At 47.1% G+C, this 27,491-nt stretch overlaps 1 protein-coding gene across 2 annotated transcripts in view; it reads right to left on the bottom strand.

The window, feature by feature from the left end:
- The window catches only part of LOC144106577 (uncharacterized), a 216,305-nt gene that overhangs the window by 171,182 nt on the left and 17,632 nt on the right, over positions 1-27,491 (bottom strand). For both annotated transcript variants that reach the window (XM_077639422.1, XM_077639423.1), the window contains exons 4-19: positions 21,356-21,477; positions 20,160-20,255; positions 18,486-18,677; positions 14,116-14,300; positions 12,048-12,063; positions 9,419-9,819; positions 7,142-7,298; positions 6,661-6,788; positions 5,700-5,859; positions 4,782-5,013; positions 4,375-4,642; positions 3,624-3,710; positions 3,389-3,547; positions 2,661-2,793; positions 1,277-1,447; positions 658-895 (exon numbers count right to left, since the gene is read on the bottom strand). In XM_077639422.1, coding sequence (XP_077495548.1) covers positions 658-895; positions 1,277-1,447; positions 2,661-2,793; positions 3,389-3,547; positions 3,624-3,710; positions 4,375-4,642; positions 4,782-5,013; positions 5,700-5,859; positions 6,661-6,788; positions 7,142-7,298; positions 9,419-9,819; positions 12,048-12,063; positions 14,116-14,300; positions 18,486-18,677; positions 20,160-20,255; positions 21,356-21,477 — 2,745 coding nt within the window. The remainder of the gene's footprint in view (positions 1-657; positions 896-1,276; positions 1,448-2,660; positions 2,794-3,388; positions 3,548-3,623; positions 3,711-4,374; positions 4,643-4,781; positions 5,014-5,699; positions 5,860-6,660; positions 6,789-7,141; positions 7,299-9,418; positions 9,820-12,047; positions 12,064-14,115; positions 14,301-18,485; positions 18,678-20,159; positions 20,256-21,355; positions 21,478-27,491) is intronic.

Genomic DNA, 27,491 nt, shown 5'->3' with positions numbered 1-27,491 from the left:
CATGTGTCTCGCTTAGTCGTCGTCTTGCTCGCGTTCTTTGCTGACGAGTGCCAACCAACTCGCCAGGTTGGCGCAGTTGGTCGGCATCGCCTGTCGTCGATATCGTCCCGTCCGCGTGCCTCATTTCGCAGCCCAGTGACAGTAGGCAAGTGCATATAATTTACCACCAGGAATTCGGGCCGAGCGCTCCTAGTTCCCTCGGCTGCCAACACGTGGCCTTTGAACATTAAAAAATGGCGCGGTGGCGTCATCATCTGTGACGTAAGCAAGAAAGCGAATGACCGAGCAGAACAGTGCGTGATAGTGGCACTGGCTGAGAGCTGTCCCGAATCCCTGGTAGTCGGATCCACCCTCGTCTGCACCCTCCGGCAAAGGCCACCTCGGGCAGTCGCATTTGAGCCAGAGGCCGCGTACAACCGCGATGCCGAGTGCACACTTCCCCTCCGCCGCGCCCCCTCACTCGTTGGCTATACACTGCGGCTATTTGCCTCCGTTCAGTGGCAGCGGCGTCTTCATTGTGGTAAATCATTTCGGCAGCCGCCTGCCGCGTACCTATAGGGTAAGCGGATGTATACTCCTTCAGCCAGTGTCTCCCCACTGATTGCACGTGGGCCATAAGATGTCCACCATCCCTGTGCAGGGAGGGTGCAGGCATACCAGTGCTTGTCGTGTCTGCGCTGCTTGAATCCCGCCGGGTACTCGTGTCCGGCGAAGAGGCAGCCGCACTGGCTGACCGGCACGCATCGTCCGCGCCGGTCCAGGCTGTAGCCCGGCTCGCAGGCGCAGCCCTCGACGCAGCGGCCGGCGCACGACGTGTTCCGCCCGATGAGTGCGCAGCTCGAGTCGCACACGGGCGCGCAGCTCTGGTACGTCTGGCCGTGCTCGCAGTACACGCCTGCCACGACACAAGCACGCGGCCGTGAAAAGCTGCGTTGCCATGCGGGCCTCTGCAGAGTAAGTGACTCAGAGCGAACGGTCCAACACAGCGGTTATGAGAGCTGTAGACTGAAAATGCGCGTGTGTACTGCTAAGTACATTTGGCACCAGAAAATAAAATAATGCGATGTTGTAAGACTGTGCTAACATCTGAATATTGGACGCACATTTTTATTTTTGCATTTTCTAGGACGTCAAACAGAAGACCAATCTCGCACTGCGTATATATGAAGCGGCCGCTGATTGTACGCTTTTTCCTTGCTCATTCTCTACCATTGCGTAATGTAAATATTAACTTCTTTTTTTCTTGCGGGGTTCTGGCAGTCAGTCATGCACTTACCGCAGACGGGCACCTGCGGTCTCCAGTCGACCACGTGACCCTTGGCGGCGCACGCGTGTGCGTAGTGGGAGAATACCGGGCAGAGGCACTCCGCCGACTCGGATCGACAGCTGCACGAGGCCTGGATGCACAGCTCGAAGTACGGATCCGGACTCACCGACTGGTGGCAAGCTGCGGAACGCAAAAGAAAATTTTCCATTTAATTCCGCCGTATTTATAGGTACTGTAATCCCATCTACGGGATTTCAGCAGCCTGGGGGAACATACATGCGTAGAGGCTCATAATGGCAAAGAGTACAAACCAAACGTACAATTTCAAGCAAGGAAAACTTAAACGGTAAAAAATCAAAAAAGGAAAAAGAATAAAAGCCTGCACAAAGTATACTTGTAAAAATTGTGCCAAATAAAGACAAAAGTTGAACGTTATCCACAGGCGTGTTGGGATGCTGCAAAAAAAAGTGCGTTAGTTTTCGCTGCCAAAAGGCATCTTTAGTAGCGTTATTCCAAACACGTACCGCAGGGTATCATATTTTTCACGCACAACAAAGGAAGGGCGGATTTACAGGCCACTCTTAGATCGAGTGGTCTCATTTGAGCTGTGTATTTCTTGGACTTTTTCTTCAAAAATAGCGTTCAGGGTTTTCCTATGCAAAACAGCTCGCTTTGGGAAGGAAGGGGGGGGGAGGGGGGATGACCGCCCCGTCCGCCCGCTCTCCTTACATTGCCCTTGCGAGCAAAGAAGGGGAATGAGGAGTCGTTACCCTTGCGGCGTCCTGTCACTGCACTTAGTTAAGTAGCGCTCGTGGGAAATTCGAGCACCCGAGCAGTTACTGCACTTTGTGAGACCATACAGGGCACGGCAACTTAATGCGAATTATTGGAACCAGGTTTGCTTGAGGGACAATCAGCCCCTCGTCACTTCAATGCGGCATTCGTTTGTAATGCAAGGGCTAGGGAAACTCAGTGTTTAACGCATGCAGCCGGGACAAGCAGGCGAAAAGGACATGCAAAGGTTTGCCGGGACAGTGCACAACACCGGTGTACAGCCGTCTCCCTAGACGAGTGGTTCTGCCTATTCAGGAAAGAGCGCAAGAGATACCAACACGGACGTAGTGCAGCAGTCGTCCTGTTTCCTCGCTACGTCCGTTATCGAATACTTTGCGCCTCTCTGTCTTTCCTGAATATGCACCAACACGGCCAGCAACAGGCACTTGCTGGCTCTACCTCATTTGCTGCAACGGCATGAAAGAGAATCTTGAGCGCCAGCACAGAATGCGGCCAGCCGAAGAGGCACTGTTATCGAACGAAGTCCAGTCCGCGCTTTGTTCACCATTTGAATTGCGCCCCGCAGCTAGCAGGCAGAGTAGAACGATGCCGAACTGACCCGTGAAGGCTCCCTGGTAGAGCTGCCTGCAGGTGTGCTTGCTCTCCGGCCACAGGGAGGAGTCGCACTGGACGCTCACCGGCTCGACGCTGTCGCACTCGCCGTCCGCCCACTGCTTGGCGAACGACTCCACCTGGCGCCGCACGACAACGGAGAACGGCACTGAAGATCACTGCACAATAAACCTGCCCTTGCTCGCACGCTGTACCTTATTTCACACGGCATGTGAGTGACTCTCCTCTCCTGTCTTCTCCGAAGCTCAAATGATTGAACCCAAACCAGCGCATGCGCAGTAGCCGGCGACACAGGACGAGAGCTGCAAGCACGCAGCCGCCACTCGTGGAAGCGGATCGCGCCCATGTGTGTTTCTTTCTAGCCAGTTCTCTGTGCAGCGAGGAAATTTTCGTGCACTCCCTACAAGGTATTTACATGCTCCACTTTTCCTGCCTTTCTATGTCATTGTGTCCTTGCGCTGTTATGCACCGTTGAAAGACAGAGATTGCCTTTTTATTCCTGGATTTAAACTCCAGTCGACCGAATCCACGCAATTGTAAGGCCCTACCATTGCTTCTCCAGAGCATTCAGACGCGTGAGACAAGTGGTGAGCGAAGCTCCGTGGCTGCGCGATGACGGAAATTGGCGCCGAAAGAATGAAAAAGACCAACGCGTCTCATTGATACCCTAGCTGGCTGCATAGTGAACTTGTTAGCTATATATATCCTGTGCACCTGGTGATCGACGTCTCCTCCCGGGCACAAGAAGTCATCCTGCTTGTTGTGGTTGAATGTGCCGCAAAGACCCATCGTCTTCGTGTATAGGCCCTCGGTGGCTGTCAACACAAGGCGGCTCTTGCCGTCAGTGAGCAGCGTCAGACCATTGGTTTCCACCTGGAACAGGACCCCGTGTGTTGCATTCTTTTCGATTGACAACTCAACACTGCAGACTCTGCGCTCAAACACCAACCTCGATGAAGAAGGACGTCGGCTTTGTTATGGTCACCTTGGGAAGCACAGCAGGAAGTGACGTCAGCTCCCGACCATTGATGAGCACCTGAGACCAGAAGGACACCCCTTAGTATATCATGAAACACCCTGGCAGCTCTTCAGAGTTTGTGCACTACGGTCCTAGTTTTTAGTCTCAGCTGCATGAATTTAACGCAAGTTCCACGATATATAACGGCCCCATGCTCCAATTTACATAAGACAAGACAGGCCACAGGAGATCCCATGACCTGTCTTAAATAATGACAAATGAAGACGCTCCAGAATAATAGCTTTTTTAGGGTGACAATCATACTAGCTATTTCTTGTAGGTATAATTCGCGATGGGCCAGTGCTGTCTTCAAGGGCTCTGTAGATCTGGATAACGTCTCATTGGCTATCACGACTTTCAAGCGCCTTAGCGCAGACAACTCATCGAGCTCTCTTGGTATTGATTTGAAGGTCAGACTGCGATTTCAGAGGTTTCTGGATTAGTCGGTTAATTTAGTGTGCTAATATTTCTTAGATTGGAGGAATAAATGTATTAGAATTACACAGAAATCGTTTGGAATTAATGTTTCCAGATTATCCAGAGCATTTTACTAATAGGCGATAAACAACTAGTAATACATTCTGCAACGAGGCCTTTAAAACAGTCAAGCGCCTCAAGTCTCACGTGTATGCCCCAGCGCTGTAACGAAAACCGCTCCTCGCAGTTGTTTCGCCGTGCTCACCTGCAGCTCCCGGTTGATGGAAACCAGGACATTGTCGCCGACCTGCATGTGCACGTCTCCGAGGCAGACTGCGTCCGGAGGCAGACCAGCGCATGCCCGCCTGTTCTGGATGACACGGACGCCTTCCGCCTGGAGGAGAATGAACCCGCAGTGTGCGCGTGTCTGGAAGCGGCCGCCGTCGAAGGTGCTGTAGATGCTGCCCAGCAGGACCGAGCAAGTGGCGTCGCAGATGGCCTGGGTGCACTGCCAGCGACCACCGTCGCACACGCTGCGCGAGAGTCGCGTGTGACGCCGCTCAGACACCGAATCCCATTTTCGTTCTTGGTAAATGACTGAGGGATAAACTACGAGAACATGTTCCGAGCAAACCAGCATTTGGAGCTCCCTCCCGTTCCAAGAGCACGCACCAAATGTTGCAGTCCTGGTCGACCTGCTCTCCGGCCTGGTAGGTGCGTCCCCTGTAGGTGCAGGCGCACTCCCCGGGTGCCACGCAGCGTCCCTCGTCCCACAGCGTCCCCTCCGGGCAGTGGCAGCCCGATGCGCACTGGCTCACGGAGCACGTGGGCTCGCGGTCGGCGCACGTGGCGCGGCACGCGGGGCCGCACTCGCGGTACTCGGTGCCGCGGTCGCAAGTGTGCGCTGCGAGAAGAACTCATCGGTTGAGAGCCATAGAGCAGGAAAGTTGTTGTGCAGTGTTTGTAAATTGCGTATTAAACCTAAACTATGCGCTTAAGTAAACAACCACTTTGCCCGCTTACTTCTGGCAGAAATGGCACATAGGCCCATCAGGTTTTTGAACGTCTCGTGAAAAAGACACTTTCTGAACAGTGTTCAATACGTGTTCCAGTAAGGTACGGGGCGCCTGCTCGCTGGTAGTGAGGTGCTCGACAAAAGCTCGCTTTGTATATATATATATATATATATATATATATATATATATATATATATATATATATATATATATATATATATAGAGAGAGAGAGAGAGAGAGAGAGAGAGATTAACATCAGTCACGGACTCGTACTGACAGCAAGCGATATGGCGCTGTTGCTCTTCGCTATCAACTCACGTACTTTGCTCTCCGGTCTTCCTCGATGTATCTCATTTGCACTTGTAGTTTGAAACAAATCACAAACAGTAAAGATTAGAAACGTAGAAAAATTAGCATTGATTTATGATGCTAATTGCAGTGCGACGAAACGCATAGAGACACGGCACGCTTAAGTGTAGTACATGGAAAATCTTAGTGTCTTTTAGATAACTCCATTCTTCTAGACTGCACTTAGCATCCTAGCAGGGACAAGCACGCAAGTTAGCATCTTACGGCAGACGGTGTCCCTCCGCCAGGTGTCCCTCATGTGGACGCCCAGGCGCTGGCACTCCCGGAAGTACTCGTCCAGCGTGGCGCACTCGCAGCCCGAGGGCGACCTCTTGTCGCAGCAGTCCTGCTTGCAGGCCTCGAAGAAGCGCTTCGGCTTCAGCACCTGCACATGGACGGCAGCCGAAGGACCCTCTTAGAATGCCCTTGCTGCAGGGTGCGCACTTGTTTGCTTCAGCTGCTGCAAAGGCTGACTGCAAATGCACACTGTATGCCTGCACTGCTCAGGCACCCCATGAGAGACAGCATGCAGGCTCTTCCCTAAAGCCACCATTCCTTCATCTTCAGCCCACATGCTAGCTACGCTGCCCGCACGCAAGCAACAAAACCCCCGCTGCGCATGAGGGCATTACCGAAAATCAACGCGTCCATGCGTCTGCCCTCGAACCTAGCATCCGTGCACCGGTGCATGGCCTCCCCAACCACAAGCTCACAGCTGAAACGAGCCCTTCGACTTCCGCACCATCATACAACACTTCAGGCAAGCCCGGATCATATACAAGCCCTCTCACTCCACACTAGACCGCTTACAACTCTTCCGTACTGTACCACATGTGGAGCCAGCCTCCCCCCCCCCCCTCCACACACACACACTCTCACAACATTTGCGAATTCCCACCGCCAGGCTGTGTCCCACCCAATCACTCATTCAAACCCAACCTCCTGACCGAGCACCCTTCTGGCCGCGAGAGCCGGTGAACATTTCAGGCTGATCAAACGTGCCAGGCTGGAGGGGAATGCCACAGGGCTCTTGGAGTAAGGAGCCGTCCCGGTAAGGATTTTAACTTTGCTATTAAATAAAGATTACTCTCTGTCTCGCTCTCCTCGTGTGAGCGTTTTTTATCCCTGCGTATACCATCATAGCAGCTATTCCTTATGCCGTGTGTGTCACGCCATATCTTCTCACCGCGTGGCACTCTCGGTAGATGTCGTTGAAGATGATGGAGCAGCGGTCGAAAGCTGTCAGGGAGACGTTCTTGTCTGCGCTGGACTGGATGGCGCAGGCTTCCCTCTCAAGGCCACTGTGGATGCAGTCTGCAGGGGTAAGCGGAGGTGCGTCAATAACACTTTGCTCTAGCGAAGTGCAAGCAGAGTGTGCGTAGGAGTGATGTAGCCAAAGTTGTAGCTGTTCATATCGCTAATGCTACATTCACTGTGCTGACAAAGCATATCGTCACGCACACGACGGCACTCCGAAAGCAGTCAATGATCCACCAGTGATGATGTCGTCAAACCTTGCACATAATACTGCTGACACAGCGCTTTTACGCTGTTTCGCGTTTCAGAGAACGAAACACCGTTCACACTGCACTAGCGAAATACAATGGCATACTAAAACAGAGGTGAAGTCGGTAGGGGCTCACTAATCCACTAGTCAATAATCTCACCTCTTTCCACCACCCACGAGATTCCAAACTCCCGCGGAGCTAGTGCACTCCTTGCGTCCAGGACCATAAGGTCGTTGGACGGCTCACCGTCATAGTGCCCGCAGAGGCCGCAGGCTGTCTCGCGCAGAGCGGGCGTCACTCGTATCTGAACTGACTCCTGCAAGCGCCAGAAATAAATAGAAATCTTTGTACAGGTGCTTTCAATGCGAAAGATAACAGCGTCTATTTTTTTTTTTCACAGGGTCAACACATTCTTCAACATAGCAGACAGACGCTTTCTTTGGCGTTACTGGTGTCTAAGGTATATTTTTATCCATGGAGAAATAAAAATGATTTTTTTTCTTTACTGATGTGTTCTCTTAGTAGAGATTGTGCTTGTACCATCAGCGGCAGATGCCCAGCGAGTACAAAGCAATGAAATTAAGTAGTGGCTGCTTTGCTTTATGTCCTATGGGGGTTAAAGTCCCAAAGCGACTCAGGCTATGAGGGAGGCCGTAGTGGAGGGCTTCGGACAATTTCGCCATGACCACTGAGCCAACGTGGTGGCTATGTTGGAGATCGAGAGGAAATACAAAGAGCGGTTTTAACGCCTTCGATTCGAAAATCAACGGGTCTACTATTCTTCCTCCCTAGTGCGATTAATATATTTCGGTTTTGCTGTCAGCGGTTTTAGTTCTCTTGTTCGCGTTTCATTTGAAGTTGATACCATGTCGCCAATGATCAATAACTGCTCCATCAAGCATAATCACACTTGCCAGAGCAGACTTTTCCGCTAGTCTTCGTACTGTCGTATCGTCGCAACAATGTAGCATTTTGTGATAAAAAAATGAAATTTTTTCGACTGCCTATATTGCAGTCTGTTATTTTTGTGCTCTCGTGTATCTGTGCGTGCACATCTTCACACGACTTGTATGAAGCGTTCTTATCTCCGGTGCCAGATGCGTAAGTCCGTAATGAAGGCATCGAGTGGAGATATTTGAGTCCACATTTTACTCACTTCCTGGACAGTCTGTACATGCACCAATGTTCGATATAAACTTCACATTTATTCGTAACACGTTCGAGGACTCAACTGTTTTTGCAATGGCTTACTTTATGAAAGCGGATTTATGGCTACAAGTAAATCGCGAACATTTCAGCCATTTTTTAATGGTCGCGTTTCTGATACCGTTTATCGCATCGCCCAGGTCGGCGGTGTAAAGCAGTGAATATGCTTGTTCATCCAGGTTTCGTACACTGTGGGAGAAAGGCCTACACTTCGCACCCCAAAGGAGTCGGATCATGCGCCCCCGCCGCCCCCAATGCGAACAAATTTCCTGATGTCGTATCTCCTTTCTTTCCTTTTTCTTCTTTTTGCATCTCCTCTTTCACGTGCTGTCTTGTCTGTGCACAAATATTTATAAAGGTATGAAGAACCAACTGGCCTAAAAAGTAACGCTTCTGTCTTATCTTCATTCAACTCCCTGCTAACTGATCTATAGCTAATGCCAAATCCGTTATGCTTTGTTGTTTTTCTCTTAAAGTGCTATCATGCTGTGTACCACCCCAATGAATCTGTGGGGGGCGTCGGCTTCGAGCCTTCTCACTGGCTTTTTGTCACGATACATAACCATGATGTTAAATAAACATGATTCCGATTCTGCTACCCCAGTGACGTTTCCGTTTCTTATTAATCAACTTTGTTCATGTTGGAGACCCCACCCGAGTACGCTTGCATCGCGAACATAATTAGAATGCAAGCGACCAGAACTGCACTTCAACTTTTCCTTTCTTTAAAAGTGAGCGATGTAGCACGGTGGGTGGCCATGGTTTATGCCAGCTGAGGTATTTAGATGATTCAGGCTTCTGCTGTGCAAACGCTACCGAGCAGCATTTCTTATGCTTGAAGCTAAACATTGAGTTGTCACCGGCGCCGGGATATTATTAATAAGATGCCAAACGTAAACGCTGTCCAAAACATACAACTAGCTTTTCTTGGTGACAGGCTAAAAGATTTATTCTAAGGCCACGGAGCATACGGCGTAGCTTATATTGTTAACGACGGTCTAGTCGAAATCGAGAAGACGAGATGGGCACGGGCAGGTTGAATCATTTCGAAGAGGAGACAACCGATGGCCCCTTGCGGAAATGAAACGGATTTCGAGAGAAGGCAAGAGCTGGGTGGGGCGGCAGCAAATCAGGTGGGCGGGTAAGATTAGGAAATCTGCGGTGGCGTAGATGGCACAGGACAGGGTTAATGGCAAGAAGCTTTGGTCGTGCAGTGTAGTTTCCACGCACCTCGTCAATCCAAAGTGTGTACCCCTTCGGACTGTGGAGCACGAGGTACTTTCCGGCGTACTGGGCACTCAGTCCCGGAATGGCGTCCGCCAGTGACTGGGGGTCCTCGGGAAGCGGGCCACCCAGCTGCAGGCTGACCCGCTCGCTTGCGCCGTCAGAGCCGACTCCGGCGGAGCCCGTTTCGACCAGCTCCAGAGTGCGGGAGCAGTTGGCCGAGTCGGGGCAGCCCGCCGAGTGGCGCAGCTCAACCGAGAACCGTGCCGAGGACTCTGATTGGTCGGCGCACTCCTTGAGCAGGACGTACGTGCAGGCTCCGGCAAAGCGGAACAGGGTGCCGTCGAAGCTCTTGAACTGGAACCGCCCCCACGTGCTGCAGACGCCGGTCGACGGCGGCCGGATCTCTGCATTGTGCGGGGTGCGTGAGTCCAACTCTAGTGTGCGCTTCATCGTGCGTACGAGAGAGGGCGCTTGCTTGCTCAGTAACATCAGCTGGGCGCTCAGTTGGTACGGCGGCTGTACTTCACAAGAGTTAACTGATGGGCTAGTTGGTTTTCGGCCATTATAGTAATCTCATTTAGCGAAGAACACACACCAGACAAAAGAAAGAAACACACAAGACGAAACACGCTGTTGCGCTAAACGAGATGATAAATTGGCGGTTCGTATTCAAGACTCAGTATGTCTTTTCAGCCTTTTCAGTGACTCTCACTTTAGCAGTCCACTTTAGCGAGCTGAATCGAGAAATGATCGAGGCTATGCATATTGTAGAATAAGGAGAAAAGTGTATCAGCCCGCCATCTCCAGCTTAACATGACATGCAGTTTGAAACCTTACGAAGATTCTAATAAGCATGCATCCTATCACGTGAGGTATTGCCATAGCTTATAGTTTGTTTGTGAGTTTTCACCTTGTGTCTTTTGCTGGAGCAGCTACAGACTTTCTCTGTCCTCTAAATAAAGTTTAGTTGAGAGTTCAAGGCCTGCCTTGTCGTTTCCTGTTCCCGTCTCTTTCTCTCTCTTCGTTTTATTCTTCAACGAGTTCAACAGCACCGCACGGCCTTATGGCGTACTAAAGGGTTAAAGAAATGCGGCAAACAAATATTGCGGCTATAAAAACGCTCTAGAAGCTTTCGTGAACAGCTATAAAAACGAGAATAAACGTCATAAAAAATCTGTTGCCTGGCAAATTCGAAGTACTGTCAGCCTTACCGAAAAACCTTGTATGATTTCCTAAATAAAGCCGTCGTCCAACTTGCAACTCTCTCTCTCTCTGGCAAGTGCCCATTAGTTACGAAGCCTTATAGGTAGCTCTGAGAAAGCTTAGTAGAGCTCCACTCTGACCAGTGTCGTTGCTTTTCTTTTTAATCAGTGTCTTCCGCAATAACATCATTCCAACGGAGGCACCGAGGACGCTTTCTGAAGATTTGTGGCCAACAAGCAGTTTCAAAACCATGCGAGGTTTAAAGGGCGGTCCTGCTGCTTATTTCTTTTACACTCGGATGTAAACAAAAGTTTGCATATTCTCTTCTTCGACCCATCATCCAGGCCATATTCAAGATCGCTTCTTTAAAATAAATTTCAATTCTAAGCATCCCGGAACCGGTAATGTGGCTTCAGCCGAGTTGATTCCTACGTCGTTAACATTACCAGCTCGTTGGTATTTCCTCCACGTTCGTGCTTCAATATTTCTGGCATTTAACGAACCAACCAATCGCTTGCAAGTTTAGTTCATCCTGCCACAGCATGAGCGCACTTGAGAAACCTTGCCCTCGCTGTACAGCCCGGTCTTTGTTACTGCTTCCCTGTTGTTGTTTTTTTTTTGCCGTTTTAAAATTATTCTCTTAGATTTGAAACAAAGATGACCAGCTGCAATTCTTGTTGTTGGCATTAATATTTATTCAAGTCTTTGTTACATTGCTGCCGCAAATTTCAGTAGCAGAATTAGTTTGAGGAGCGCCACCCGCCTCTTACTGAATTCCGAGTCACCATTTTTGGGAAACAATTTAAAATGGCTAAAAAAATATGCCCTGCAGACTCAGTCCCGCGCTCTACAAGCACGTTTTGATCCCACGTTCAATGAGAATGTAGGGAGGCTTCTATAAATGGCCGAAAGCTCTGCAGGCGCCATGCAAGGTTGTCAGTTTTCAATTTTCGTAATAATAATGTTTGCACTTTGTCATTTTAATTTGGGAGGATATGCACAAATAATTTTTTGAGGACAGGTAAAAGTTTAAAAAAAATACAGTCTATTCGGGCACATGAAAATGGTTTGTTAGTGTAAACGAAGTGTTGTAAGCTAATGAAAACTTCCCTCTGTTAAATTTAGGAAACCAAGGAGAAATCATTCCATAACATGAACTGCAGGAGTACTATGCGGCCACAAAAAGGTAAATAGCTCTCAGGAAATACTTCTAACTGAAGATGACTATCCGGATCAAGACGTGGACAAATTTTTTACGACCGCGAAAATCCTGAGAATGGTGTCTGGATTTTCTTTGCAGTTGCATGGGTGTGCTGAAGCGGATGATAATGAATTATTACTCCTCTGAGTTTTTACACACTGCGGTGGAAAATTTTTTAAAGTGTGTGGCACTTATTCCACGAAATAAAAAGAATGTGCAGCTACGTACCATTCTCTCCAGGAATCTGGAAAGGGTGAAAAATAGAAAAGAACACAGGCCATGAGTAACATTCTCGATTCATGTAGCAAACACGACTGATTTGTGAGCGATTTCGGCAACAAAGACTTTGTTTAATTAAAAAAAATCAGGCTTAGCTCTGGTTAAGCCTGGATATACAAGCGAAAGGCTTCAGTTATGCTTGGTTTGACGTCGAGGTTATGCTTCGTATTTCCCGTTGTTCAGGCGTTTCGGCTGCGCGTTTAGCTATGGCTTTATCATTTTTTCGCTGTTGTGCAGCTAACTCCCAAGCGAGTACTTCTGGATCGGACGGATTTAGTTTCTCAGCTTTTCTGCGTAGTCTAGCAGCAGCCGTACTCTCCTTTCCTTCCATGTCGAGTGCTCACGCCTATTCTCTGGCAAGAGCATTATATAGCTCCCTTGCGCATGCACATGACGCACATGTGCAGTAGCGCACGGCTGCGCCGAAAGGTCAGGCGACGGCTGCTGCAGCGGCGAGAAGCGACCACCTGCGCGGCGCGTGACGTCACTCTTTTTCTCGCATGCGCATAACTCACCAGTTCGGCTCACGCGAAGCTCGGCTCTGACCCGCATAGTGAAGCCTTTCGCTTCAAAATATAGCCGCTTCACTGTGCACACAAACAATCTGAAGCAAAATTAATACATAAAAACATCATCTGTGTCGTGTGCAAGACGGAAAAGAAAAAGCACCTCATTGTTTTAGCCGCAAACACCACACATTCTCGTTTGTCTCCTTCTATTTTCCGTTTTCACCTGTCCGCTGCGTGAATTTGACCTTCAGCGTAGGCAAGGTGAAAATATGTCTGTCAGAAAAACGACATCACATACACCACTGGGAGTCAAACCCGCCGAGGCTCGACCAGATCAGCTTCACAGGACGCTGCGCGAGACCACGCCTCGTGTTAAACTGCACCACACACTCGCGCTGTGCACTGCAGAGCGTCGCCTTCATCAAGTTCCGTCTGCTCCGCCTGGCGGCACTGCCCGCGCATCGTCGTCGTCTTCTTCTTCTTCATGGCACAAACCCGGGCTTTCGCACTCATTGGAATGCAGTAAACATTCCAAAACTTGGCCTTGACCGATATGGACCATAATTGATGTCCAACCACAACAGAGTTTGCCCGACACGATGGCTACCTCCTAATTTGGCCCGGGCCATTGTAAAAATGCTATCACTCGACCTTTTGGTATAACCGTGCTTAAACACTGCCTAACGTGCCACAACATATATGGGCCTGCCCCAGCTAACGCAGGGTTTGTGGGGCATTGCCCGGAAGCATGAGACACGCATATTAGACAATACTGCTGAACTCCCTGCCCTATCCTTGTCACTTTTCCAGCTATAATTATTATCTGATATAGTTTTAAAAAGGAAATGATTACTTGCATACTTGCGTCACGTTCACCCCACTTCCGTGTCGTTCGCTTTCTTGTCTTTTGTGCTCGTCTTTGTTCGCGCTGTTTGTTCAAGAAGACTCTTTGCATAAGAAGGTAAACGAAGGCGAGCAGAAGAAGAGACTACAGCAATCGCTATTCGGCACAGCATGCGTAGCGGCACTGATTTAGAGTCACTCGGGATAGACTGGTGTTCTAACGCAAAGGCAGAAAGCGGAGCTTCTGTAAACGAGAAAAGGCGAGGAACACAGGCGTCGCCAGCTGATTTCAGAGCGTCGGCAGTTTATTGCGTGTGGATCGGAGAGGATATATGCTACGCCGGCACTCACTTCAAAACGATAACCACGGGGTCCTTGATGTGACAACCTTTAGTTGAACAGTGCTAATATTTGATAATGCAGCTTTATCGCGTACAAATGCGCCTTTTGCGGCAGAACAAGACTAAACCTACCTAGAGAAAACCTTAGAATAATCTTTCACTAAGAGAGAAAAAAATATGGCTGTTGTTTTCCTCAGTGCAACTTTAATAAGCAGTCATCCCTGTCGCGCAAAAACACAGAGCAGGGAAAAAACACTCTACGTCAGTGCAAGTGCGTAATAATTTTTCTGACATGAATCAGACAAAACTGTGTGTACTACGTACTTCCTGTGGGGGTAGGTCGGCAGCCCCGTGCTCGAGAGACGCGCTGGTGGCGTTCTTCGGGGCCGTGACCTCGGCGACGTGATCTCCGACCTCCAGCTGCTGCTGTCCCCCGTGTTCCTCCGCTTCGGTGATGGTCTGCTGTCCCCCGTGGTATTCCCCGAGCGTCCTGTTGCGCCCAGAGTGCTCTGCGCATCGGAGCGAAGTGGAGGAGAAGGCCGATTAGCGTGGCCAGCATTTCTGGACGCCGCTCAAAATAACGCCGTCTGTCGGCCGTTAGCAATGAACTCAGTTTTTCAACCGTAATGGAGATGAAAAACTAAAGAGTGCTGTGTGCGAAGATGTCGATTCTGATGGTCTACTCTCCTCGCACTTACTCCTCGAGGCGGACGTAAGGAATCAGTGGGCTTGGAAATAAGTTTAAAATAGATTGCAGGTATGTGCCGCGAATTCTTCAGTATGCACGCGAAAGCTGGCCTGCGGTTACAATGCGCTCAGCAACTATACTCATCATCTGTAAGCATTTACAAAAAAGTGTTGTTCAGTCTCATTCATTCCAAGTCACGCTTTGGCCTCGTCACAATCAAATTTAATAAAATGTCATCCCCAAAATTGAAATGTGCATGTTCCAAACAAATTTGCGCTCCTATCCGAGTTCGAATTTAGCGCTTCTCAGCCAGTCACGATTGTGAGCAGTTTATGGCACGGAAAAAATTATAAACGAGCTTTCTGAACTGCTGCGAGCGCATGCAGAGCGCTGTTCACTTTGCTTGCCGTACCTGCACGCCCCATCCGCGCGAGAAATATGGCGGTCTGCGCTTTTTATTTCGCTAAAGTACGTGGAGAAGTGAAAAAGAAGAACCAGGGCGCAGGCCCAGTGTCAGAGCCCCGTGGACAGAGAAGGCCCGGGAAGGCGTGAACGAAATCGCCTTAGCTCCACGTCGCTCAATCCCTCATAAGCTGATTACGACAGAAATCCGTGGGCCTGCAAAGGCGCTGCTTCAACGGCGCAAAAGAACCAAATTGGGGCCCCGGCCGCTGGCGTATTTTTACCTATTTTAGCTACAGGTGCCTTCCTCATAAACTGTATTTCCTGAAAGATAGAAAACTAAATGAAATGCATAAAGCGAAGTGCCCTTTGGGATCTCTGACAAATTCAAGAGCATAAGTATGAATATATAAGAACGCATAAGGACGAGAAAGATTTGGGGGAAACTTGAGCTCAGCCTTTCATGTTATAATGCGATAGCGTTAATGTGTCTCTTCAGCGACTCTGATTGACCTCATTAGCATATTACTAATCACGCACTCGACTAATGTTGCCAGAACACATGGCACACGACTGTCACGTGACATGAACACAGCCCTCACCGACATGCACTTTGCTGCCCGCCTAATAACTACTCCTTTAATTAGAGACTCCCTGATCACACACATTCTCATTAGCATACAGTCGTAAGCTACCAATATTAGGCAAAACATTCAGGAGGGGGGGGGGGGGGGGCACTTTGTTGACCCAAAGTGCGGTGAGGCGAAAGCCTTTAGCGAGGTGTTGCTGCTTGTGGCACTGGTGTGTGGTTAAAATTTTAATTAAGTGCGCAATTGTTACGACATATGAGTTTGCAGGAAGTAGCGTAATCGTTAGTACGCTCGGCTGCAAAACGGAAGGATAGGAGGAGGAGGAGGACTTTAAGGAAAAGGATAGGTCTGCCTGGTTTTTGCCGTCATTTGATTGACAGCTATAGTGTGACAGATTTCGCGAACGGACGGAGGGACGGTGCGAAGCATTAAGCCGATGCCGACGCATTCGTTCATTGGTCTTCTGTCGCTGGGGAAGTCGTACGCTTGCGTTCGCCCGCATCCTGAGATTCCATTGAAGCGAGCGCTAGGAGGGAGGTTGCGCGGCACCCGACTCGGTCGACAGCTGCGAGGCGTCTGCCACGGGCGTCATTCAAATTGTTGGCGTCACTCAACTTGCTGTGCCCTAAGCATGGCATGTTTCGATGTCAAAGCAAACCATGTTTCCTGTGTCAATTACTGATTGATTTCCTCACTTATTTCTATCACATTTGAGTAAACCTCCGCTACTGATGGCGCATTCTGTGCTGTGTGGACACTGGAGTGAGTCCTTTTGGCAAAGTATGTGCCACTTTCGATGCAATTTTTGTAAACAAAAACTTAAACAAGGTGCGAAATAAATGGCAGAAAATAGAATAACTTATGAAGTAAAGTCTTAGTTAAGCAATTTGTTTACAGCGCTAATTGGGCTACGGTAGCCAAAAAATAAATTCAAGCAATAGAAAGCAGTAGAAATCAGCTCTTCGTTGCACTTTCAGAAGCGAGTGTCATAGGTTGTTTCATTTTCGTAACTAACAATCCGGTAACTGGCAACAAGCAAAACGCAAACGTCGTGCTCATACGGCAGCCACGCTATCTTCCATGCTTACGTGTAAACAAAACATTTTATTCTTTATAGGCAACGGCATGAGAAAGGTTTGTTTGCATGGTTCTTGAAAAAGTGACAGCAAACTATCGGCCATTTTTTTTCCGCGGTCGTTTTCTTTGCTCACTTTATAAGCCGCTTACCCTTATTATAACACGGCCGAACAAGGATCACATATTTTTAAGTGCCTTTTTGTAAATAATCATTTTTCCGTCGGCGATTTCAACTTTTCCAAGCGCTATATTAGTGGTAAAAACAAAAAACAAGATGAAAATGTGAGCGAGCCAATTCTCGGCAATTTAGCAGCGCTTGTTTACTTTACTTCTTTGTTCATTTCTTGCAAGATCCGCTTTCGCTACGGCGATACATAAAGGAAAGTAATCTCACTTGAGCCGTGTTCAGTTGCTCGAAATAGCAGCCCGTGCACCATAGGACGACGCGTCTGATTTAACTGACCCATAATTTATTTTCACTGGCGCATTACATGTTCTCCCAGGAAGTGCACCGGTTTCGGGGTATTTCGGGGTTACTTATGAAGCTGCTTCCGATTTTGCTTTATTTTATTTAGTGACGTCTTATAAAGAAGCAATGTATTAAGGCCGCGGTATTAAGGATAAAATTACAATTTCTCTGGCGGTCAATAATTATTCAATAATTTGTGATGTGTGCACAACATATAAGCTCACTTTCTTCGGCTCTGTTTTCCTTACCCTGTCTCTTAATAACTCATATCTCTGAAATCCGGTCCGCACGCGGACAATGTTCGCTTCTCGTATGGGGTAACGCATTTTTTAGCCCGTACGCAGCCTATGCACTCCATCGATTTAGAGCAGGCACCTTCTCATCTCCCCGCATGCTTAGCCTGTCTCTCTCTCCGATGTCTCTCATTCCTGGCTCGGTTGCGTGGCGCTGAGCTTGTGTGACGGCAGTTGATCAGCTGTGGTCTTCTACGCCGTAACCCGAAATATACAATTCCATTTCATTTCATATATTTTTCCTTGTAGGCCCGAGAACATTACATAGGAGAGCAAAATCAATATTTTTTTGACAACAAGAACACATCAAAGCAGAGGAAGAATAGAGGAACAAAATAACAATATGCAGCACTTAAATGGTCTTGTGACCGGTGTACAAAGCTAAGTGGAATGCACGGTGCCGGAACAAAAACAAAACTTATATACAGAACACTCGAGTAAAACAAGAGCAAACAGCGCAAAAGTTATGAAATTAACAAGAAAAGTAGCAATCAGCTGTTTGAAGTCCCGAAATTAATATGGCAGAAAAAATTGCCCTAATGAAAAATGAAAAATATCTTCAATTATACCAAGAAAACAGGTCCCTCTTCCTGCCAGCAGCTCGGAAACTCTTGAAATTAAGAAAAGTCAGGCAATTTCGGTTTTCAAATTTTCGGAAAGTACAAAAGAGTTTTCTTTGCCAAAATTTTGCTCCTCAAAGTTTCCGGACAAGGGAAGGAATGCAACATCACTGTCGTTTAGCGATCGAGATGACGAACGCCTTCATCGCTATCTTTATGTCCTCCCGTGCCAGCTACACATAGATCTGTAAATTACTGCGAAGCTATTGGCGGCTTACTTGCTGCGTGAGTGGCGTCGGTTGCCACTTCACTTGACAACCTCGTGGTCGCATGACATCGCATAACCATGGTGTGGCCGTTTCGTGTGTAGCCACTTAACGCAACCGGAGTCGTCCCCGCGCGCTTCACATAGGTGTCGGCGGAATATCTTATCGCAAAAGCGTCTCTAGTCAAACGACAAATCATAATCGCGGAGGGAATTTTTTATCTATCGTTTCCATTTTTTGAAGAAAATTTCGGGTAATTTCAATTCGCAGTTTCGCACCAGCACCACCTCTTATTTTCCGGCAATCTTTAGAGCTCTCTCTTCCGTCACCGGTTGAGTGGAAGAATTACCGGGCACACAGGACGGCGCGATCGGCGGGTCCCACACTCCCTGAAGACTGCAGCGGTACACTTCGGCGGCCCCCGGTTGCTGGAAGACGAAGCCCGCCGGACACGACGCCGTGCACAGGGTCTCCAGGTGCGTGTGGTTGCAGCGCCAGGACGAGCCCCCGAAGAGAGCGTGGGGGTCGCACAGGCTGATGGCTGCGGGCGCGCAGAAGACGGTTTGCTGTCTACTGTCACCGTTACCTATCTCACACACACACAATAATGCGGCTACAATAAGCCCCCACACATTACAGACTCACGGGGAAGATATAATAAGTGTCACAAAACAGTTGCCACTCTGTAACGCGAGTGAAACTTGTTTGCAGTGGACAATATGGGGTTCTCTATTATTACTATTTCATTCTTCTTTGTTGGAGTGCGTGAGACGTCGCTGTTCTGTAATTTCTTATGTATGGTTCGAACCACTCAGCGTGGCGTATTCCGCACACACGAACGCCGCAGGATCTCTAAACGTGGCTCGAAGTGTTGGCATGTCGAGATGACCGGGACTGATCGAGGAGGTAATTGAGTCGCAAAGACATGACCTCGCGCGGATAATTCAAACACCCCACAACGGTCACACAGCGCGACAGTGGTGACGTCCCTACACAATGCCTCATTTCTCAACAGGGTAATGACGTCATCCCACTACCACTACGTAGTGTCTTTGAAGAAATAAAGCAATTGCGCTAAAAAGGAAAATGGTCGAGCCGGGACTCTAACCGCTTCCCCTTGAATCGTGCGTCGGGCGCATTACCTCTAGCCCACTGAGGAACTTCTCTCTTTATTGCATGGAAATCAATCCCGCTGAGCTACCAAAATGCTTTACGTGTACGCATATTATTGCGCTATGCAGACACACATTGTCATGACTGCGAACAATACACTCCACCTGCACATCAAGTTTGCGGGAGACATACACATGCGTCAAGAACCGGCAACCATTCAGACGGCCGGAGGCTGCGCAGGATAAACTCCCCGCATCAAGGCACAATGTTCACTGAACAGAGACTTCGATGAACGAGGTGGTTCTGCGTGTCGATCCATCATGCGGTTCTTCCACGGTCTCTAAAAAGTCCACGAGAGTGGAAGTACGGCCGAGTTGGTTCTTCAAGGTAACGCGGTCACAGCGCGAAAATGACATCCCGTAAGGGATTCTACCTTACAATATTTCAATACTGAAATTGTTCGTCCAAAGATGTTGGGCATGATATACGAATCTAACCGCGCCTCCCAAACGCCGTAGTTACAATAGATGACAATAGCCTTCCGGCAGCTCTTAACACACATTTACGGCGACTAACTGACCAATAATTGTACCGAGTACCATAAGCCACCTTCCTTAGTTTCTTTTTATGCACTATTACCAGTTAAATATGCATACCCTAACTTTTTCAGGTGTTGCACACCACTTCCGAAGTGGTTGAAAGTAGCTCCATTGCTCCAGGGTCTGTTCGTATACGCATTTGTTCACAGTGCTTTTCTCTTTGCCCTCCGTGCAGCAATGTGCACGCTTCGAAATAAATAAATACATAGTCAGGGCTGACCCCTGGTGAGGCCTCCTCTTGGTTTTCTACTTCCTTGTATAACATGTGGTGCGGCCCTCGCTCGTAGACAGATAATGAAAGGCACACTCACGGTACTGGCAGTGGTCTCCCCTGTACTGGTTGGAGCAGACGCAATGGTTGTTGCCGTAACACCGACCTCCGTGGAGGCAGGCCGGACGGCAAATACCTGCGAATAGGACAGAACAAGAATTGTGGCTGTTTATGCGATTTTTAAATGTTTATTCGAAGCCTATTTGTGCACCTTTTTTTTTCAACTTTCGAAACAAAGCAATGTAATCGACTGCAATTTTGCTTTGTGCATATCCTGCGATTCTATAAGATGTACCCTGATAGACCCGTTTGGTTTTAAGTAATTTAGTGCGATTGGTCCGATATGACGAATATATGGCATGAAGATTTCATTTCGGTTAGAAGCACCAAAAGAACCTGAAAAAAATTTTAACACCCAGCGAATTTATTCTCTACTGAGAATAAAGTTTAAGAAGTTTGCACGCATAGGGTGGGCGCAGCTGGCAAAGGACAGGGTTAATTGGACAGACATGGGAGAGGCCTTTGCACTGCAGTGGGTGTAGTCAGGCTGATGATGATGGCGATGACTGTTTTAATGCAATTTGGTGGAGGTGATGTTACCGTGAATGCGGCCGCAGTTGCGAATTTCTGACGTACTCACCTAACTCTGCGCTCTCCTAAGAGAGGTTTTCGTATAATGAAACGTGATCGAGATTATGTAAGCACAACGGCAAACGGGCTTACGTAATTCTTAAGCTGTATCAAAAACCAAGTAACGTCGAAACCAGAAGTGTCATTTGTTCAACTCTCTGGAGCCGATTATTATAGTCGAATACGCAGACTATATTTATTGCCAATGGCAACACCTAGCAATGTTTCTTCATTATTTTGAATATTTCGACCTTTTTCTAGGAACACAATTTCGCCAAGAAGGATGAGTCAAAAGTTTCGTCCGCACCACGATCTCAAATGTTACAGCTTAACTAACAAGTGATGACGTCATCGTGCGCGTTGGCCAATGGAAACGAAAAGAATCGGCGTTGGCCGCGATGCTTGAGTTCAGCACCGACGTCACACCTATCCGATTTGAAAGAACCTGAAAGTGACCACATTATTACACGTGCGCAGTCATTAATCCCCAAGTGCGCTTTCTTTTGTTTTTTGTACCTCATGTTTATTTTACCGCGCGCCTTAAAGTGAAAAATGCATGGGCTGTTTGGAAGTACGTGTTCGTGCTTCTGGCGCACCCATTCCCACCTTCGCAGTCCGGGAACCTGGCCAGCGGAGTCCACTGGCGGGACTTCAGGTCGCAGCGCAGCGTCATGTGCCTTTTGCCGTCAGGAAACTGGAAACCAGTCATGCAGTTGGCCGTGCAGTTCCTGTGGCGAGAGAGAAACAAGCATTGCTGCGTTTAGGCGCTCAAGTTCGCTTCAGTGCCTTCACATCGCTTTCGAGCTACTACACAAGGAGCTCGGCTACACTTAGGGTGCGTTTGGCTCGTTTGTTTTTAACTCAGTAACTTTTCTAACGTAAATAATCAGTGGTTGCAAGGCACACAATTTGCACAACAGAAGCTTAAGGTATGACCGACGGAGGATCGCCGGTACTGCAGGCACTTACTGCAGAAAGAGCCAGCAAGCAAGAAAAACATATATACTGCAAGAACAACAAAGCCCACAATAAACACTCCGCCCTACCGATAACGTCAGTGGAGTGAAGGCGTGTTGTGAGCAATCAAATATAAACAAGCGAGTGAAAAAACAGCAGCAAATGGGCATAAATATATCACTTGACGTCATATATTTATGAATAAGGCATTATATGTCTCAGAAATAACCGTAAGGTATCTACTTTTCGTGGCAATAGCGCAAACATGACAAGGGACCTAGACGAGTAGACACACACAGCGCTGTGTTGATGGCATTAATTCTAAAGTATTTAAAAAATACCACTTCAGTATATAGTAAAATTATATTTCATATATATCAGGCACCCACAGCTACAAGAATACTTCCTTCAGACTGGAAGATTGCCAAAATAATACCCATTTTTAAAACTGCAAACCAAAGCTCAGTTGAAATTTAGCGTCGAATGTCTCTCGCATGCATCGGCTCCAAAATGCTAGAACACATAATAGCGTTTCACGTTTTCAGCGATCTTCATCACAATAGCTTTTTTGTGCGCTAATCAACTTGGATTTAGAAACAGCCATTCCTGTGAAACGCTGTTATTCGAACTAACCACTGATCTTCATCTAAATATATGCAATCACCCGAAAACAGACTGTATATTCATTGGCATCGCTAAAGCTCTCCACCGCGCAGCACAGTGCCGCAGGATTCCGGAATTATCATCCCTCCTACCAGACTCATTGATGTTACCTTGCCTTCGTAACTTCTTTCGCATCGCGAACAGTCCATACCTGATACCAATCGTTCCTCCTATATTTGCTTGGTCACACCCAGTGTGCCGCTGGGACGCGTGCTGGGTCTCTTTTTATGTCTGATTTATATAAACCCTTTACCCAATGACATATATTCTAGTACGCGCTTTTTCGAGGATGACTGCATTGTCTATCACTCTATTAAATCTACTGATGACCTCCTGGCTCTCCAATCAGATCTTCACCTTATTAACGGCTCGTGAAACACATGATTAATGGCCGCTAACGCATCAAAGAGCAAAATCAACTCATTCAGCCAGAAACGCAATGATTTAACTGCATATACCGTATTCAAAATGACTTAGTCTGTCAGCATCCCATCACAAATACCCCAAGGTCAGCCTTCCTTTAGATCTTTCATAGTCCTTCAATATTATATCCATAAGGGGTTTCGCCTAAAAGTACTTAGGGTACCTACGCTGCAATCTCAGAACTTCTCCTGTTAACCTCCTAGCGGACTTGGAGAGCCTGGCTTGTCATAAGCCGACTATAATTTCTGGCTCATGATAATTCCAGCTTGTCGTATGCTTTCTGGCACTCTGTGTCCGCCTCAAGCCGAGTAGAGCTGGCATAAAGAATTTTTTTTTTGTTTCGGCGACAGCCCAGGTGGTAAATCACCGTTTTGGTATCATTTTCGAAACAAAATGCGTAAACAGTAACTACAATTCAACAATTCAAGCGTGACTGAGATCAAATGGTCGTAACGCTAATTCATAAGTATGTTCACCTCAATAGATCACGTTCGCTTCACCTTGACGTTCCATCTCGTACGTCTAAAAGATTGCACAATCACCTCAGCTTCACACGGATCTAAGGTGACACATCAGCTTTCAATTCATCGGCACTTACCCGAGCCATCAGATCATGCAATAGTTTTTACCAGATAACATGGCTTATCTGCCTCATCCAGATGCATTTCATCACCAACAAATCCCACATTTTACTGAAGCTTAGCATGCCATCGGTCAAATCTTTTTAATATCTTTTTGCTGTGTAGCAACTTTTAAGTGCCATATTGATGAAATTTTGTATTTACGTTTTTGTTAATGATTTCAATTTCTTTTTATCACAAGTTTGTAGCAATACAATTATTTGAACACGATGACGTAAAATAAAATAAATAAAAGTGCAATAAAATACCAACGTTACAACTACAGCAACACAAAATAGGCAATACGTTATTCGAATGTTGTCAGTGACCGTTGCAACACTTCACTGTTAGTGAAGTTATTCCAATCGTAAATAGTTAGTGGAAGGAATGAGTGTTTAAAGCAGTTATTGCTGGCACGAAAAGGAGTTAAAATTAGCTTATGTCGTCGGATTGCATATCAAGACGACACAACAAGCAAATTGTTTAGTTCAGTTCTGTAATGTCGTTTATTTATTTGGAAGAGGAATTTAAGTCGATTGGAATGAGTTGGCTCAATTATTGTCGGCAGGGCAGCTTTGATTTAAAAAATGTGATGCTGATGTACGTAGGCAATTGTAGTATATGCACTGAACAGCGCTCTTTTGAACCCTCTCTCATTTGTTAATGTTAGTCTCGGTGAATGGGACCAAATGATAACAGCATAAACTAAGGCAAGCAAGACGACAGATTTCCAGGTGGAGTGGACAGAGTTAAACGTTATGAAATCCATATATTTATTCCATTCAAGTTTTTCAGCGAAAAGAGCGCAATATATTTACACTCTGCTACTTTTGAAAGTGTACCAGCGTTGAACTATAGGTAGATAAACCTCTGGGTTTTATTCACCGGTCACATTTCAAGGCTAACAAAGATACAAACTAAATGCTTAAACCACGCTGGCCAGACCGAAGCTTGAATATGCGTCATTCATCTGGGGTCCTCGTCAGCTGTACCTTAGTGAAATTTCGGCGGAGGTGAAATGCTAGAGGCTCGTGTGCTGTGCAATATCAGTGCACGTTAAAGAACCCCAAGGTGGTCGAAATTTCCGGAGCCCTTCACTACGGCGTTCCTCATAGCCTGAGTCTATCTGGGGCGTTAAACCCCCGTAAACCATAAAACGTCCCAAACACCGCTTACCAAGTCACGCACAGCCCAAGGCGTTCACTAGACGCCCCTTTAACACGCGTGATCCAACGACCCTTCGCGAGCTGTGCGCTGCGTGGCACGAAGAAGGGCTTGGGTGCGAACACCAATTTCTTTTAATGAATTGCTTTCCTATATTCTAAAATATCCCCATTAGGGGAACCTCCTCTCCAATTTTGGGTGCATTTGGACCCCCCCCCCCCCCCCCCCCCCCCCCCCCCAACACGATGGCTTCACTGGAAGCTTGTGGCATTTCTTCCGACTGAAGCAGGGCGACGACTCCGGATTTTCGGCACAACGCCGCCAGGTGGAGCCAAGCCGCCGGACCACGAGGTGTACGGGCAGCGCTCTCTATTTGAACGTGGGCTGCTTAATATAGTTCTTGTTCGCGAATGATTCTGCCTGATTTGAAAATAAACTTTTATGAGTGACCCTGTTGAAGCATTTCGAAAAATTCAAAAATATTGCATGAATCATTGTTCCGTTGTTAATGGACAAAAAAATGATGAATATTTTTGACATTCTGTGTATACAAGATCAATGACGCCTCCTAGACCCCCGCCTGCATTTAGTAAAAAATAAATTTGTAACCTTTGAGAAATTTTGATCAGTGATTGAGAAATATGTGTTCACGTAGATTATAAGCAAGCGTGTAAGTGAAACTGGCCATTAGTCTCTGATAAACCGCATTTCTCCACTTCCGAGAAGCAGTTTCACCCTGGCAGTCCCCCAGTATCTCGGAATATGTCAGCAACACAAGGACCTCATAAATAAAACAAACAAATACTTTAACGTCAAGTGCATGTGTCTTTTCCCGGTGATTTCTTTACATCAAGGTTAGTAGCATATTTAAAATACCATTCTCACTTATTAAAACGTCATTCGGGGGCAGAAGTGGTGCTTCAGATTTTGAAAGATTGTTAACGTCATCGGTAAACACTATCTTCAAATGTTTACTGAAGGCAGTAAATATTCCTTGCCAGTCATCGACCAGAACTCCATTAAACTCATCACAAGTCGGTGAAGCTCGGAAACCAAACACCAGAATTTTAGGGAACTTGGACATAAAGTTGGACAAAGATTCTTCGAAATAACGTTTGTCAATTAGCGTTTTTTTTAGTTCAGAACAAAAGAGAACAATTGCTTGCTCCAATTCCGGAGAAAGATATTTATTTTTATTTTGTAGCGGGAGCTACACTAGACTGCCAGTCGAGCATTTCGCGGTACAGGCGAGACGCCAGTTGTGCGCATGCGCTACCATGGTACATGCGGAAGGCCAGTTGTGCGCATGCGCCGTTACCGTGGCAACCGGGGAGGAGGAGTGGGTGCGCCGTGCGCTTTGTCGTTTCCCTCCCCCCTTATCCTTTCCTTTACGGCGCGGTTCGGGTGTCCAACGTGATGCAAAAAAAATAAATATTTTTCAAAAGACCTTCCTGCGCTATTCAAGAATAATCCAAGCATGTTCTGGAAAACAATACGTCAGAATACCGTCAGTAATGATATCTCAGTACATGACGTTATCAGCACTCCCTACTCCGATGCTGACTGTCCTAAAGCATTTAGCTCGTTTTTCGCATCTGTTTTCACCGAACAAGATAATTCTAACATCCCGTGTGTACCAGATTTTGGTTACCCCTACATGGCACCAGTTGACATGGCACTCGATGGCATAGTACACCTGATAAATAACCTTAAAGTATCCTCTTCCTCTGGTGTTGATGAAATTAATTCAAAAATACTAAAAAATACCATTTCTGTTTCCAGCATCATCTTACTTCATATCTTTAAGCAGTCAATATCTGCAGGTGAGCTCCCCACCGATTGGAAAATAGGAAAGGTTGTACCGGTTTTCAAAAGTGGCAACAAACCCTCGCACGAAAACTACCGCCCAATCTCACTTACCTGCATCTGTTACAAGATGCTTGAACACATTTTCGCATCACACATCTCAACCACCTGTAATCTAATCATTTTTTTTTCATTAAGCAGCATGTTTTCAGAAAAGGCTTTTCCTGTGAGACGCAGTTATTTGAGTTTACAACCGACCTACACTTCAACATGAACGGTAACTTACAAACTGATTGCATCTTTTTGGACTTTGTCAAAGCATTTGATCGGGTAGCACATTACCGACTAATATCTAAACTTTCTGTGCTCAAATTAGATTCTTTAACTCTGTCATGGGTCCGTAATTTTCTTTCTAATCGCCAGCAGTTCACGTTTTTAATAATTATTCTTCTCCTTTCTCCGACGTTACATCGGGCGTGCCGCAGAGAAGCGTCCTCGGTCCATTGCTATTCTTAATTTACATTAATCACCTGCCAGTAAACATCTAATCTTGGACACGCATATTTGCTGACGACTGCATTATTTATTGACCAATAAAAAGTACTATTACCACCTTGCACTTCAAAGTGACCTCGATCGCGTTAACGACTGGTGTAAAACGTGGCTAATGAGTTTAAACATTTCTAAGCGTAAGATAATTTCTTTTAGCGGAAAATCAGTCAATTCGGATTTTTCCTACCACATTAATAACGATACATTGGCTCGGACTACGCAGTATAAGTATCTAGGCGTCCATCTGTCACCAAACCTTTCTTGGGCCGAACACATAAACACCATTTTCGCTAATGGTTCCCGGTCACTATCTTTCCTTCGCCGTAACCTGAAATGCAGTACCCCTCACGTGCGTAAACAAGCCTACATTACTTTTGTCAGACCGCAGCTAGAGTGCGTTTCATCCATTTGGTCACCTCATCAGAAATATCTAATAGAGAAGTTGGAAGCTGTCCAGATAGGGCTTGCCATTTCATTTCGCAAAATTAGTTATCAGTCTAGTGTATCCCAACTAAAGATCGAAATTTCGCTCCATCCGTTGCAAATTCGTCGCGACA

This window comes from Amblyomma americanum, chromosome 10 (assembly GCF_052857255.1).
Source record: "Amblyomma americanum isolate KBUSLIRL-KWMA chromosome 10, ASM5285725v1, whole genome shotgun sequence".
Lineage (NCBI taxonomy): Eukaryota > Metazoa > Arthropoda > Arachnida > Ixodida > Ixodidae > Amblyomma > Amblyomma americanum.
This window is presented reverse-complemented; position numbering and strand designations above follow the sequence as displayed.